General features: G+C 38.2%; 1 protein-coding gene across 4 annotated transcripts in view; it reads right to left on the bottom strand.

Annotated features, from left to right (window-relative positions):
• The window catches only part of WASF3 (WASP family member 3), a 76826-nt gene that overhangs the window by 18031 nt on the left and 42586 nt on the right, over positions 1-16209 (bottom strand). For all 4 annotated transcript variants that reach the window (XM_075084046.1, XM_075084064.1, XM_075084038.1 and 1 more), the window contains 2 exons: positions 9941-10083; positions 2777-2911 (listed from right to left, as the gene is read on the bottom strand). In XM_075084046.1, the coding sequence (XP_074940147.1) occupies positions 2777-2911; positions 9941-10073 (268 nt within the window). In that variant the 5' untranslated portion in view covers positions 10074-10083. The remainder of the gene's footprint in view (positions 1-2776; positions 2912-9940; positions 10084-16209) is intronic.

The following is a 16209-nucleotide window of genomic DNA, read 5'->3' as shown; positions in this document are numbered from 1 at the left end:
TCCCCTTTTTTATGAGGTTTAACCTGGACTTCTAATAGCAGAAAGACAGACTTCAAGCCTGAAACACAAGGTCTGGTACTCCTCTGACACAGCATGTTTTATAATTACATGTGGTATCCATACACATCCAACCCCATTCAGAGTTTAATTAAATTATGGCCTCCACAACCTCCTGTGACAGTTCTACATCTTTACCATCTTTTAACTCCAAAATCTTCCCACATAATTGAATGTCCCTTGATCTTAATATAAATTTTCCTGAGATGGAGTGACCATTGCTAAAAAGATCCAGATAATGCTGATCACAATGTAAAAGTGGCAGTAAGCTCTCCACATGATCTTCCAATTTTAGGCTACCTGAAACACAGGTTTTTGATTGGAGTTGTACAGAGCACTCAAGTCTTCGCTGGCTTTTCTACAATGACACTATTTCTTGAATCAATCCCACTGTTTTACAACAGTGTAAAACACTGCAAAAAAAATGCACTGGCTTGTTTTCTTTTTATTGTCATTAACATCTCATCTAATATTTCTTGCCCATTCATTCAATTTCTCAAGTCTCAAGAACAAACCGTGAGAATTTCACAGTGCAGGGCAAAAATTTAACATATTGATGACCTGCAAAACCAGAAAGGCATGAAGTTTGATATAGACCCTGTACGGTACACTGTTATCCTTTGTCACGAGGGAAACCAAATCCCACTCAGACTTCTCTACCCAACTATTTGTTACCTGTGCTGAGGTCTTGCCTCTCACTCCAAGACCACTTAGACTCCTCTGTAGCTTTTAAAATTACAAAAAATTACAAATAGAAAATTTAATTCCAAATCATCATTCCCCATCCACATCATCCGAAGTATCGAAATTCCATTTTTGAGAAACTACTTTCTATTTAAACCTGCCTATATGTAAACCAGTAAGGTATTTCAGGCAGCTTTTTCAGATGTATATCTCTGAATTGTTACATTCTTGTTTGAAGGCAGGCATTCAAAGAGCACAAATCCCATTCTTCTGGGGCTTTTTAGTGTAAGTTATTTATATGCTTTTGAAAACCTAACATTATTTTTAAAAGGGTTTTTTTCCAACTTTACTATTAGCTAAATAAAATATTTTTATACATACACTATATATTAATTGTACCTAAGAATGTAAGAAACCACTGGCCGTTAAATCTAAAGGGTTTTTTTTATTCAACCTAGCAATTGACATATTACTTAAATGCCTAAGCTACCCAGAAATATATTTAGTATTAGTGACAGTACAATGAATTATTATAGAGACTTCAACATCTACAGTGAAATAGCTAATTTCTTACTGACACTAAAGTGACAGCAGTTTGTACACGCAGCTTATTGATGTGAAAGACAATTACCAAAAGTAATAACTGCTGTCAATTTAAAACAAAAACTGATTAAATTCTCAGTCTATACACTAGTTTCCCCTTCCAATAGGCTGCTTTTAATTACTCTCCAAACTCTGGAAACTAGCCAGGAGGTATTGCATAATTCAAATGATGCATTAAATAAAAAACAAAAGCAAAAGCAACCTCTGATTAGGATTGCATTTCCAAAAATGTTGGACTTGAAAGTCATGAAGACTGATATTATCCACTTCCATACGGAGCAAGTACAGTGTATGAATGTCACCTAGTTTGCTCATATTACCACCACACAACATGCTTCAAAAACTAAGCTGAATAGTGACCCCATAATAGCTTAGTTTATGTTCCCATATAGCTCTTGACCTCTAAGACAGCAAAAGGTGCTAGTATCAACTGTGGTACTCTACCAGTCAACATCTTCCAAACCCAGAAAAAAAATCAGACATGTAATAATGTTCAGAGAGTAGCAAGCTAAAAACAGAAGGCTAAATATTACACTATTAAATATCATCAGAAACATTTAATATTAGTATTATTATTAGTAGTAGTAAATATAATATAGAAACTATATAAACATTAAACATAATATATAAACCATATAACCACATGGTATTGTCCTGATGTAACAAGCTTTTACATTTTACTGTCAGGAATTATCTAAACAGGGAGCACATGCAGTGACTGGCTCAGACATATAACTGCACATGTAAACAAACATGTACATTAGATAGAGCTAAACAAAGAAACATGTTTTACTTACCCGAATAAGTGCTTTACAAACAATGCAATGATGTTACTTAAATCCTCTGTTTTTATGGTGTGTTTATGAAGTGAATGACCAAACACATAAGTGAGGATATAACAGCATTTTAAAGGAAATGACTAGTGACTAGAATCCCCTAGAGAATTTCACCTAGTTGATGCAAATACACAGTGCCACATTTAGGTGAAGAGTATTAAAAGATCTTAGATGACTGCAAAACAGAAACTACTAATACAGTTTGTGACCACCATACCCTGAAATAAATAAACAGATCTACTGTCTCAAACTTTTCCCCATATTCTGACTTATTTCCAGTAAGGTCTAGATTTATTCACTTTGGATTTATTACACTCACAAATTAAAAGTCTTCCCTGTGAAAAAGGCAGCTTAATGGCTCCATTACTACTGAAGCTTCTTGAAGTAACAGTAAGTCAAAAACGAAGACAGTTATATGACTCGAGAATATTTTTTTTTGCTCTGCTAACATGATTTTTTCCCAGCTTGCCTTACTGGGAAAGTAAGACGAAGTATCAGTTCAGGATTACTTTGAAAAGCTAGAGATTGTTGTGTAATTAAATGCTGTGGTCCTGTCAACATCACTTCTGGCTCAATGCTTTCATGCAATTACTTACCCTCTTCTACCGTTGAATCCAGCTGGGTAACTTTAACAGCAAGGCGATCAATTCTGTCTTGAAGGGAATTTGCTCTGATGTAGAAGCTGTTGGCCTCATTAAACAATTCACCAAATATGTCTTCAGCATGCTTGCCTGTGGAAGAAAATGGACAGGGAAATCCCTTTGCTAAAGGCTTACAAAACAAGACAAATGGCTTCAATATCATGAAGTTATAATAAAACACAGTAGCTGTATGATTAATAAAAGTGCAGCTTGTCATTCAGCAAAATTTTGAGCAACAGATTTGTACAAAAACATCAAAACATACCAATAAATGCTGCCTGAAGTCTGTTAGTCTTCTACTTAAACAGGGTGACTTTTAAATTCTACTGTTTATGCAGCTGAACTACTGCCAACTGACACACAAAATGATCACTAAAACCCGCCTCTGTGATGAAAATAAAGGCCCAAAGTTACTGCCATCCATAAAAGTTTCTGAAGGAAATTCTGAAATCTAAAATTTTGCAATCCATAGTCATAAAGGCTTAATTATAAGCATGAGCACTAGCCAACATCAAAATGAAGGCAAGGTGAAACAGATGAAACCCAGGATCCTCATGCAAGGCAGCCCACTTACCTCTACAAATGCTCACTGTACACATGTTGCTCTGTCACTGCAGTCATTTGAGACTCTAAGACAGCACTGACCACATTTACCTATGGCCAGTCTGGACTTGATATAGCACAAAAGAGGAACCTACAACCTTTTCAGCCTCCCATTCAGCTACCATATTTTCTCAATCACTATGAAAGTGGATAGTCCAGTTCAGATCTGCAGCCTCAGACCCTACCCTAAAAGAGCTACAGTGGACAGGAGTGCCACCAATAAGCACAACCCCCTCTTGGCCCACAGGTCCTTGTGCATGCTCATACCTTGCCTAGGCCTCCCTTCTCCCAGAGTACTAGGCATCTTCACCCACGGTTTGACTCTTCTGCCCCAGTCCCAACTTCTCAACCACTCTGGAACAGAATCTCCAATTTAACAATTCTGTCCCAGAACTTCCCCTACAAATTTCAGGTTCCACCCGAAATGATCACTGCCACTCACCTGACTGACACATACTGTTGCTTCATTTAACATCTCCCCATCCACAATTTCTGCACCTGACACCCCTCTCAAGACATCCACACCCCATCAGTTCCCCATGCAAAAAGCAAAATCCTGCCTCTTGCATTTAACCATGCGTTTTCAACAAAAATAGATTTAAAAACCCTACTTCTGAATTAAACTCCGATTGTTATAACGTCTATCAAGGCAAGTCCAAAGAGCAAAACTGGAGGGAAGGGGCAAAGTGAAACTTTGTCTAACTGTTGGAACAATACGGAATATGTATTAACCACCTAAATGACAATAACATCCAAAAGAACAGTAATTGTTGACATTTTAAGTTGGGTCCTATAACCAACCTTAATTTTACAAAGAAAAGTATAGACGTAATGAAAATTTCAGTCAAGATCCGACCCCGTGAACATCTGGAGAGCATAATTCAAAGTAAAAAATAGCCACACTTAGGAAGTCAACAGGATCCGCCCCTTTCTTGGATCATTTACTTTGGGGGAAGAGAACAACAACAGTAAAATATCTGAATGCACTGTTTGTGAATTACAAGTGAAAAAAATTAATTTGATGGCCTTGCTTTCAGTGGAGGACTTTACCAGTAATAGATTTCTTCACTAAATGTAAGATCAGCCAATAACTAATGCAAAATGTTACGTATTTTGGTGTTTCCAAGCTCTGCTTGGTACCTATGTGGAAGGTGGATAGCCAAGGTGCGCTGCCTACCTGCTGCTAATCTTCTCCCCCTCCAAAACAGATGTCACCAAAGCACTGAACAGCTGAGGCTGAAAATCATCTAGTCCAACTCCCTGTTCAAAGCACAGTCCAACAGAGCAGGCTGCCCAGGATTGTGTCCTGTTGGGTGTTGAATACTTCCAAGGATGGAGGCTCCACAACTTCTCCAGGCAACCCCTGTCAGTCTTCAACCACCTTCACACTAAAAGCTTCCTCTAAGTGCTTCCCAGCAGCTAGCTGAGATTCAATTATAATCTCCATTTGATTTAGTTGCTGCAAATGAAGAGTTTATTCCAAGCTACAGAACAAATAAGCTTTTCAGCTCTTCAGCTAAATAAAGCAGGTATTACATTCTTTAGCCACCAGAGCTCAAAATGTTAATAAATTTTAATAGCTGATAGTTTATGTTAATGTATTGAGATCAGCCTGCTGAGGAAAGACTGCCACATTCTAGGATTAAACACATCACTCCTAGAGAAGTCAAGCAGACAGGTGCTTGTCAGTTATCTTTCAGAAGGCAAAATAAGTCATAAAGTTGATTTGTGGGAACATACTTTTAATATTGAATTCTATGTTTTTTAAAGCCCTTGATACTCTAAAACAAGTGAAAGACAGGTTGTCAATCTCCTGTCAGTAAAAACAGTGACATGGTAAAACAATATTGGAACATGCTATTCTGCTTGACATGATGCAGTAAGTTTTAGAAATAAAGTAATACTTCTCTAGTGTTTTCTATATTACCATCTTTTAAAATAGATTTTTAACAAAACAGAAACAAGCAGAAAAAACTATCTGAAGTTACAAGCACGGGTCTTTCAACTTAAGAGCTGATTTTGGTACTATAAGAGTCAGTAGAAACATGAAGTGCTTCCCAACATATAGGCAACCTAAATATTAATTTAAAAAAACACCAAAGAAATTATGCAGTCTATTTCTAAGGCTCCCTCCAACCACAGAAGTAGTTATGGGGAAACTGAGTCATGACACCGCCTCACCAAATCCCTGCTCTCCATAGGTTTCAACGTCAATTAACAGAAGTGTCTCTTGCTAGCATTTCCACAGGTCATCTTCACAGAGCTGTGTATTTGATTGTTTTCAAATAAATTTCGAAGCATTGAGAGACACTTCTGGAGATCAGTAGTTCACAAATAACTGAAGTCATAATACCTCTACCCAAGTTCTACAATAATTACATGAAACACCATCTTGCCACATCAGCTTATAACATCTCTAGCAGAGGCTAGACACCACCTGAATTAATTACAATTGATTTTCACATACTGCACAAAAAGGTGTGCATTAACACATTGAGTAAGTTGTCCCAGAGGTATCTTTTGTCAGCAGCCAAAACACTCAGTGCTGTAACAGAAGAGGAATCCAACAACGATGCTGGCTTGCCTGAAGACTGGAAACCCAGTGTTTATTACTTTGGCTAGCTTCCTTTCACATATTTGAGCCTAAAAAGTACAGCTTTCCTTTGCATTCCTTGTTCCACAGCACAAGGACATGGAAAGACACATTCAAGTTAATAGAAGGACTTACAGTGCATTAAGAGGGCTACAATTTTTCACACCATGAACATGTACTATCAAAGACAAAAAGGTAAACAATGACATCATCTGCCATTCAGGTGTCAGTTCTCAAAAGATACTGGAAGAAGGGTTACACTAGGGCTGCCCCAAAGGGAGCCAAGCACCACATCAGTGTGCTCCTCAGGGTCCTACATAAGGACTGAAACATCCCACAGAACTAGATGGTGTTTTCTAGAGTTGAAATTCACCCAGGACATGACCATTTTATCACAACATGGAGCAGAAAACAGCGATTCCACTCACCCATTTGTAATTGGATTAATTAGCATCAGAATCATGCTTCCCTGTCCCCCCCATCTTTTTTTTTTTAAATAAGCGAAAGTGGTAGCCTGTTATTGACCAGGTCTTGATTCTTATCTGCCTCCTCAAATACCTCCAGAGCAATACCCAATGCTAAAAAAAGCTAACTTCCCAACTCAACCTGAATTAGCAGTGGTAAAGGGCAGTCACACAAAGCTGGATGCAGTGAGCTCAGGCCTCCATGCAAGTTAGTGAAACTCTGAGCCAATCTACCCAAGAAAATACTAGGAGGAAAATTGGTGGACATTGCTCTCCGCGTGAAAGGAAGAGTCTTCCAAGCCCCCATAGATCACACTTTCTCCACTTCACATTGCACAGCAAAAAACATTCAGTATCACTTGCATATGAGTCAAAGAAAGTAGCTCTATTCCCATGCACAGATTGTTTATACCCATGTAGAAATAAGACTTCAGCCTGACAGGTAGTATCTGAATGAATGGAGAAGCCACAGACACAAAAATAAAAAATATTTAAAGACTCACAGAAAGGAAAGAAGTTAAGTGGTAATGCAGCTTGAAACACGAAAAATATGTTAGTGTACAGACTGAAATCTAATTAAGAAAACTCTATAAAGGCGTACATATACAGTTTTTAATAGTCTTCAACAACAATCAGGTGTAGTTTATTATTTCTTCACCATATATACACATATGCAAAACTCAAACAAAACCATAGTGCAACAGATCCTGTTGCAGAGAGCAGCTTTTTTCACTGGCTAGAGTCCTGCAGCCATCCGACGAAGCTTTGCTGCCAAAACTATGGGAGTATTTTGTGGAAGCTTTCCTCAAAGCCTTTGTTCCATGACTGTGTTTACCAGTTAAAGCATCACGGCACTTATAGGTACAGGCTGCAAATGCTCCCAGTCCTCCTCCCAGTAGATTCTCTCCTCCCAAATGGAGGTGAATCCCCTAGTGGAGCTTTTTGCCCTATATAAAAGAGCAGGGTTTCATCCAGAACACTGCTCACTCTGCCCGTGTTCCAAGCCAGCTGGCTGCAAAACAAACCCAAACCTGAAGACATAATAGAAAAAAAACCTCCACTGAGAGCACATTCCCTTTGCATAGGAACTTGTTCATGCCTCCTGAAAAGAGCAGAGGCAGAAGCAAGCCAAATTTGTACGCAAGAGCACAGATCTGCCAGTTTTTAAAATCCATGCTGAACTCACAGTGCAACATTAAAAAACAGTGTGACTGCAAGATAGACCTGTACTTGCTCTCCCTATGCTTCAAGCTGTGGGAACACCAGCAAGCTCTGATGCTGTCAGCAGGACATACTGCATCAGCTCCAGCACAGCATTTTTCAATGATCATTTCCTTGCTCCCACTTGGCTTGAAACACAGGCAAAACAAACACTGTCTGCAGAAAAAACCCTCTGCAAACATGACAGATTTTAGACTGTGGACAAGCCTGGTGGTAGACTTCACTCATTAAATTCCGTGTATTCATCTGTTAAAACAAAGGGCACCATTTATTTGCATTGATCTTTAACTTGACACTAATCGTACTTTAGAGCTGTCTACAGAGACTTCTGATGACCTGAGAAATCCGCTAAAGGAAAAATGCAGGATATGGATTGTGTAAGTAGCCAGTTCCTCAGCAACAATCATAAGAGGATCTGAACACCACAACGTAATAGGCAGATTAGCGCCAAGACCAAATCAGGAGAAGTGAAAGCTAGACATTCCTAGCAAGTCAGACTAGAGAAAATGAGGTCTTATCAGAGATCCTTGAATATAATTAGGAGACATCAGCCATTCTTCTCAATTTTCTGAAACTTAAGGATGTCAATACTGAGCAACTGCCTGATAAAATGGTAAGTGAAACTCAGTGACAATGCAAACAAATTAACTATAAATAACATTAGACATTAAATTGGCAGCTACTGCTCAAGATCGGAGAATCACTTGGAAACTTCTCAAAAAATATCAACTCAACATTTATAAAATTTTGATTGCTGTTAAATTCTTCGGGAACTAATGATAAAACAGAAGTAGTCTGTTTTGATTACGATCTCAATCCTCAACACTCCACCTTAAAAAGACCCCAACATACTCTAATTTACATATCCAAATTAGAAATAACAACGATCAGAAATACAAAATGTTTTCCATAAAGAAAAACCTGCCTAGAGATCACAACACTCCAAGCTGCAAAAGATATTACTAGGAGAATACAATAACAATTTAATAAAATCACAGATTACAGAAATACATGAGATGAAATCACCTTCCATTATTTTTCATAACTCAAGAACCAGAAGATATCAAAAGGAATGCAGATCAACTTCTATGGTGGGACATTCTGCCATAGGTCATGGGCCAAGAAAAAAAGTACATTCCTTATTTGAACCCATCCAAGCAATTCCACAGATGACAAGTTTACAAATGCTCATTACACAGGATGATTCAGATGGACCTCCAGCTCAGAAAATCCCTAAATCACTGACTACTAGAAAGGGGAACATGCTATGTTTCTTGTACTCTTTCCCTAAGCATAGGCTATTTCCTACCATCACAAATTGGACACCGGACTCAGTGGGACCCGTAATCTAAACTCCATACAGACTTTCTTACATTCTTAAACCATTTCCATTTACGAAGTGAAGAAACTGATGAAGTGATAATTTATTTTCTAGGACCAGAGTTATCAGCACAAACAACAGCTGCTGATTGTTAGATTTTTAAGCCCTCTGAAGAAATCTCTTTTCTCATTCATCAAGAAATATTATTCTTGCAAGCACCCCATGCATGCTTCTAGAATTGCTAGTGGTGATGTCAACCGACAGGTGTACTGTGTAGGCTGCTCTGCATGGAGCTGACACTAGCTCGCCTCAACAGTAGCCTACAGGTTTATTCAGGGAATGCCATTCTTTAGACGTGCTTAATTTCATTCATATGAATTGATGACACACGTACAAAGAAAAGGCTTAAGAAATATAAGCACATTAAGACGAACTGAAATTTCAGTCAAATGGGTCATTTCATGCCAAGAGGGAGAAGAGTTTGCTGGCCTCATCTTACACAATTGAAAGCCAAGAATAATTCAAGGGCTAGTCTTGTTTCTTACACTAATTTCTCTCATCTTAGAAAAATTCCTGGGTTTCTATGCCATAGTTTTTTGGTTGATTTTGGGGGATTCTTGTGGTGTTGGTATTTGGGGCAGGTTGATGGGGGAGTTTTGGGGGGGGGGTTTTTTGGTTGTTTTTGTGGTTTTTGGTTTGGTTTTTTTTTAACACTTGTGAATCTTAGACTCTGCTCATATAAACTTCAAATTATAGAAGAGCATAAAAGCAGTGAAGTAGCATTATATTATTATATTACGTAAGTGGCAATGTTCTGTATCATAACTTTGCTATTTAAAACAATCCATCTCAAAGCTTTTAGTTTATTCAGTTTTTCACCAGGAATCAAATACCTGCAGGAAGTTACAGATACTTACTTAAGCTGCTTAGCTGGCGTATGATAGCAGCAAGGGTACTATTCGTTACACATTCCAGTTCACTAGTAATTCCCTCTGGCAGAGCTCCTCGGCAGAGATGCCGTGGTTCAATGTTCCTTTTCACCAAAGGCATGGCTCACAACCTGGAATTTACAGAAAAATATGTATTATATTTTGTATTTCCAACAATGAAAATAAGAGCTATGAATCTGTGTGGCATGCATTCAGTTTCTTCTACAAAATATACTTCACCTTCCTTCTTTTAAAGCAGTTGCTTCAGCCCTCCTACCCTAAGATATTGTACAATTCCTACCAAGCCACTGGAGTCGTCATGTTCTGGCTTGAGTGCACAACAGCACTGCAGATACAGAGGATATAGTCCATGCAGATAATGTACACCAAATCCAGGCAAACAGTGTAATATTTACTGTCTCCACAGACCTGTGCTCCAATACCAGAATCACTGGACTTTAGTGCACATTTGCATGTATAAAAAACTGGCAGTCCTCAGAGGAGTGGCAGGAAAGACCACTGTCTGAAGCAAGCTGGCTCACTGCCTTGGCAAACTGACCACCGACCGACTGTCCATGCATTACAGCCTCCTGACTATGTCAGACACTGACCTACTCTTGCTCCGACAGTTTTCAGTCAAAATCATAAACTCATCTGATTTTAAGATAAGAGCAAGGGCCTCACAGAAGCAGGCTGGGTGGGCATAAGGAAGAAGCTGCAAAGTAACGAAGATGACAGTTTTCCACAGGTGGTACTGAATGACAATCCGCATGAGGTTAAGAACATGTATTGAACAGATCTTGGGAGCATGCCAGATGCAAGAAGACATTTATCTGAGAAAACAAAGGCTGTCAGAACTGGTTTTGCTGGAAAAAAATAGAAGAAACTAGGATGGGGAAAACAAGTACAAAAAGAGATCTCAAAGCACCACAAAAGGGCACAATGGTATAGACAATAGCAGGGAATAGCTTTGAGAGCGAGGATGCCCTAGTGGGACAGAATTCCCCCAAAAGGGAAATGATAGCATATAAAGTTCCAAAGCAGTTTAATTGAAAATGCCATTAATACAATTATGAGTCAATGTGATTAGCTTTTTTGAACACTAACAATTCAATGTCCATGTGCTGCTTATGAGTAATATTTTGTTTAAAGACCAAGTGGCACCAAAATTTTCTGGAATGAGAAGTTACAGTGTTAAAGGGCATAAGTTCATTTGGAAAAGACTTAATGGAAATTTTTTTATTGCACTACAGCAATTAAAACAACCTTTCATTTTCTCTAATTAAAATCACATTAGTAAACTAAAAAGACCTTTTTCCTTTTCAAATGTTGCATAGTAATTTTTGTAACGACCTTTTCCCCCCCAAGGTTTAAAATATTTTCTTTTCAATAACATTTCTGAAAAATTAACTTAATTGTCAGAAAGCAAATTATTTAACTGTAAGGTGATTTCTGAAAAGACTGGGAAGAAATAGGCTCATGACTTCTAATCAGTAGTATTGAATTATATTTTATATCTTTCTTAATATGAGACAGCTTATTTGAATACATCAGAATTTAAAGCCAGATGAGTGTGCTAAATTTTAAACACCACAAAGGTAAGAGAGGAACATATTTTTTTATATTACACTAAAAAGCTGCTTGCTTCTGTTCCATGCTTTCATATACCTCTACAAACAGATGCATTCAAAATTATTACTTAATATTCAATGTAGTCAGTTTTCTGAACTTGATCAAAAATAGGTAAAGACCTGGAAATTCATAACTAAAAAGCATCCCAGCAGCATCACACTGTAAACACGCTAGGGAATTGCAACTATGAAATAAAAATCATTATGAGGAATTATTTCACTGTGCAGTAAAATGTTCATAAACATAATTAGTAAGAAGTAAATTAATAGGAGCATAAATCAGTGCTAAAGCAGCTGATTCCAAACCTTAGTACTACTTCAACGGACAACCTACAGTTTTTGTTCTTCTCTGTAATATTAACAACACTGTCATACAAAGTGAAGCCATAAAGACTCCCTACAACTATGACAAAAGAATTCCTGAAATATTGGTGGGTGATTAGACATCTCAAAATGGTCTTTTCTTGGAATTAATTTTTATGTGCAATTCATCAGTAAAACACACTGATGAACAAGGCAACTATTCTGCTAGGTTTGGGCTTTATGGGGGTTGGTTTGTTTGCTTTTAAGAGAATTACTAGGAATATGTTTTGCTACACACCTTACTTAAATTCTGATACGAAAAGGCCAGAAGACCAGCAGAATGAAGCCTGGTTTTTAACATTCTCAGAGCTGGCACCACTCTCACCTTTTGCAGTTTACCTGACTTTCCCCCACCACCCCATGCAAAGTGCCGGGGCCAGTTGGAAACTGGCTGCACACTGCCCAGCTAATTGCCTGCTACATCTTGAAATACCTACCATACTGAGTATAATCAAAATGCCTTTCACCAGGACCATTTAAGTCCCTTCTCTACATCATGTTTTTCCTCACCTATAAAAGCCAATTTGAAGAAAACAGACAACTGCAGTTTGAGCTTTTCACTTTCTCACCAATTCTTTATTGAATGGTCCAGCGTGTTCAAAAGCTAGCAGGGGGGAGAGAGACTGACCCAAGACATCCCATTTATTTAAAGAGGATGCTAAAACACACAGCAGTGCTCGGGGGGGGAGGGGGGGAAGTTTCTTATTCTGGAAGGTAAACTGAACACTGATGAGTAAACATACGCAACAGATGAAGCAATGCATCAACTACTTCTGATGAGAGAAAAAAAAAGCCTGCAATTGCAATTCTGTTTCTTCTAGTTTAAAACCTTCAACTATCGGAATCAAACACAGACCCATTCAGCTACTAACCCAGAAGTAAAGAAGCTCTTATTACTATGTGTCCTTGCCACTAAAGCACTACCACCAATTTCTTCACCACACATAACTCAAAGTTAATCTTTCTTAATGAAAATTCATGGGAAGTGAGGCTAAAGTTTTTTTCAAAATACATGTAACAGGAGGTTAAACAAGAAATCAAGACAGAATAAGGCTCTGAATTATAGGGACTTCATCAGGCTCAACCAGGCTGGGGGGTAATATGTTACCAGGTGCGCAGGGGGAGGGCGGGGAAGAGTCAGCAAATGGCAGCTCCACTGCCTTCCACATTCATCTTCCACCTGTTTTGAGCCACACTTCAGCCCTAGCTTATGACTAGACAAGATTTTCGTAGTGATACTCTGTCACTGCATTAAACACATTGGCATTTGGTAAATCATACTCAGCTGGACAACGCAGAAGTTAAGTAACAACTTCTCTTTGCTCCTATCCCCAAATAAATGGAAAACATAAGGCAAAGAAGTTATTTTCAAAAGCTATCAGTTCAGAAGATAAGGACCAATCCTAGTCGATCATTTACATATTTTACCCTGGCTAAGTAAACAATAGAACCATAGACTTGCAGCTAGGATAAATAGGTCCAGCTCCACTCCCGGTGTGGAGCCACCTGTGCCCAACACAGCTGGCTTTAAACCACCAGCTGCATCTGACACAAGAGATGAACGATCTAGAAAGATGCTATACTGCATATAACTGACTGCACTAGAAACATATGAGACATTAGCACCAGACCAGAAAAATGGGAGCAGGAGTCAAAGGCAGGAAGAAGAAAACTAAGAGGGTGAGATGTCACATAACATCTCACTAAATCCACGCATGCCTCATTGGACATGGATCAGATGCAAGATCTGGCTGGACTGAACTCTGACTGGAGCACAGACGCTGCTCGCCAAACCCTACAGGCACCAGCAACTGCACAGCCAACCTAACTGTGTGCAATTTCCATGCACATCCTGCAAGGACAGGACATCAGAAGCTTGAATTAGCTTAGATCAGCCCATTAAAAATTCACATTAGGTATGCTCCCTCTGTATTCTCACCTCCCTTTGTCTTCTTTTTACCCTCATAACAACTTGCATAACCATCTTTTGGTTTAAAATTAGAAGGCACTTATCTAGCAGTTATTGCTGTACAGGCAAGCGGGGTACAGAAAGAGATAACAGAAGCATTTCTGCTTTTCTTTCCACATTTTCCCTGCGGTTGCAGGAGTATTGCTCCAGGTCAGCTAAGAGCATCTTCCTCTGGATAACAGCTGTTAAACTGCATGTAAGAAGTTTGACATTGCCTTGGCAAGTCAGATTTAAAAAAAAAAAAAAACAAACAAGTACAAAGCAGATGTACAGTAACAAACATGAAAGACGACAAACACTATATATAATCTTTCCAAACAACAGCGGAGCATGGCTATTATAAGAGACAAGCTGGGCTTTCAAGTATTTGAGCAACTGGCAAAAACTCAAAGCAACAGCTGTTCCCCAAACTTGCCTTTTGCCCTTTCACATCCCCAAAACAGCACCGTAATTTACACTCACATTAAAAATATGTAGCTGAATTTCATGGTTCTTACAATATTGAAGTTCTTTATATATTCACTAATACCACAAAATGAATGCCAATTCCTTATACAGACCCTCTTACTTGTCAATGTTTATTACATTTTCTCAAAGACATTGTTCAATCCTTTTTTTAAACTCTGAAGAGGTTTCTCTCATATCCTCTAGTAAAATACAGCAAAACTGAACATTTTTACCATGAAAAAGAGCTTTCCATACATCCATCCTAAATTCTCCCTGAATATAATTTATAACTTTCAGGGAGCTTTTGAGCTTTTCATTGATGAATCTCACAGACCTCTTAAAAGAAAGAAAGTACCATAATTCTCCTTCTACGGAGAAGAAAAACAAGAGATGGACTGAATATGCAGTTTGTCTTAAGTGATGCACTAGATGGGATTCCATTCAAAATTAAGCATCTAAATTTGTATGACTACATATATACGAGCTCAGTGTCTGTGTCTCTCTTGAGAGCTCAGCACTGCATAGATGGATAGATGGATAGATGGATAGATAGAAAGAAGAATGATATGGCGAGCTCCAATACCTCATTTGTAAGCTCTGCTATGCACCCACCTAAATTTAGGTGTGTGAATCTAGAACCGCATTTCACCTCATCAAAAACAGAGAAATACTGTTGGTTTCCTCACCTCTAGCCCCACAATCAAGTTACACTACTTCTTAATCATGCTGCTGCTATGCCAAGGGCATTTCAACATTTCAAATGTTTGCAGACAGCTAAATTTTCCCATATGTAACGTATTAACACTCAATTCGACATGCTAAATTTCCGTCTTTGAATGGCACCCAGTTTAGTAATATTGCCCACTTTCGTATCCAAGTTTCTAATTACAGATAGTCTGCAATCACCCCACCTTCAAAATTTATGTATGTGCCAAATAGGAAGAGAAGTGAAGGAAGACAGAAGACCCCAAGCACTAGTTTTGGAAATGCTCTCCATCATAATTTTCTTCCAGGGAGTCACTATTATCACAGATCTCCATGTCCTCCAAAGGCCCCTCGTCCTTCAGTGTAAGACACAAAGAAAAGGCAAAACGGACAGCAGACACTGCTATCCTCTTATCTCAAGGAAAGGAATACACATGCCTTTAATTCACGTCCCTTTCTGTTTTTCCCTTGTCCTAAATGGCTGGGAACCCAACATTTGTGAACTTTTCCTACTTACCATCTGTGAATATAATTTACTTCTTTATCAGCAATGACAAGTTAAAAAACATATAAACTGGAACTAGCATGTAATCTGGAAATCATTGTTTTAAGTTCATGATTTGTCTAGTGTCATTCATCTGTACGTTTTAAAGCTTGTGGGTTTTTTTAAACTGACTTCATTCTAACCAGAGTTTGAATCAACATTTTGTATACTGCAAAAGAATATAAAATATTTAGCCATCAGTTACTGTATAACACTGCTCCAAAGAACCAGATTTATTTGATATTTTTCAAAGAGCATCTACACAAGACTAATTTTTAACAGCATCTTCCAGTTATTCTAGTTCTACCAAGTATGCAATTCCTCTCAGCCATGTTACTATGGAACAAATATCAAAACAGTTTTACTAAATATCACAATTACGCTTCAAACACTAAGTACTGAATTTCTATCATAGCTATCCCAATTCAAGGGACAAACTGTGTATTTATTAGTTAATATACTTTTTTTCATGCTTCCCCTGATTTTTAATGCAACTCTCAATTTTGATACTGAGTTTGCTCAGGCAGCAAGGACAGACATGTTAGAAGTATGCACTAATTCTAACAGAATTCTGTTCCTTAAGGGTAACTAAAAATCA

This window comes from Phalacrocorax aristotelis, chromosome 1 (genome assembly GCF_949628215.1).
Source record: "Phalacrocorax aristotelis chromosome 1, bGulAri2.1, whole genome shotgun sequence".
NCBI classification, from domain to species: Eukaryota; Metazoa; Chordata; class Aves; order Suliformes; family Phalacrocoracidae; genus Phalacrocorax; species Phalacrocorax aristotelis.
This window is presented reverse-complemented; position numbering and strand designations above follow the sequence as displayed.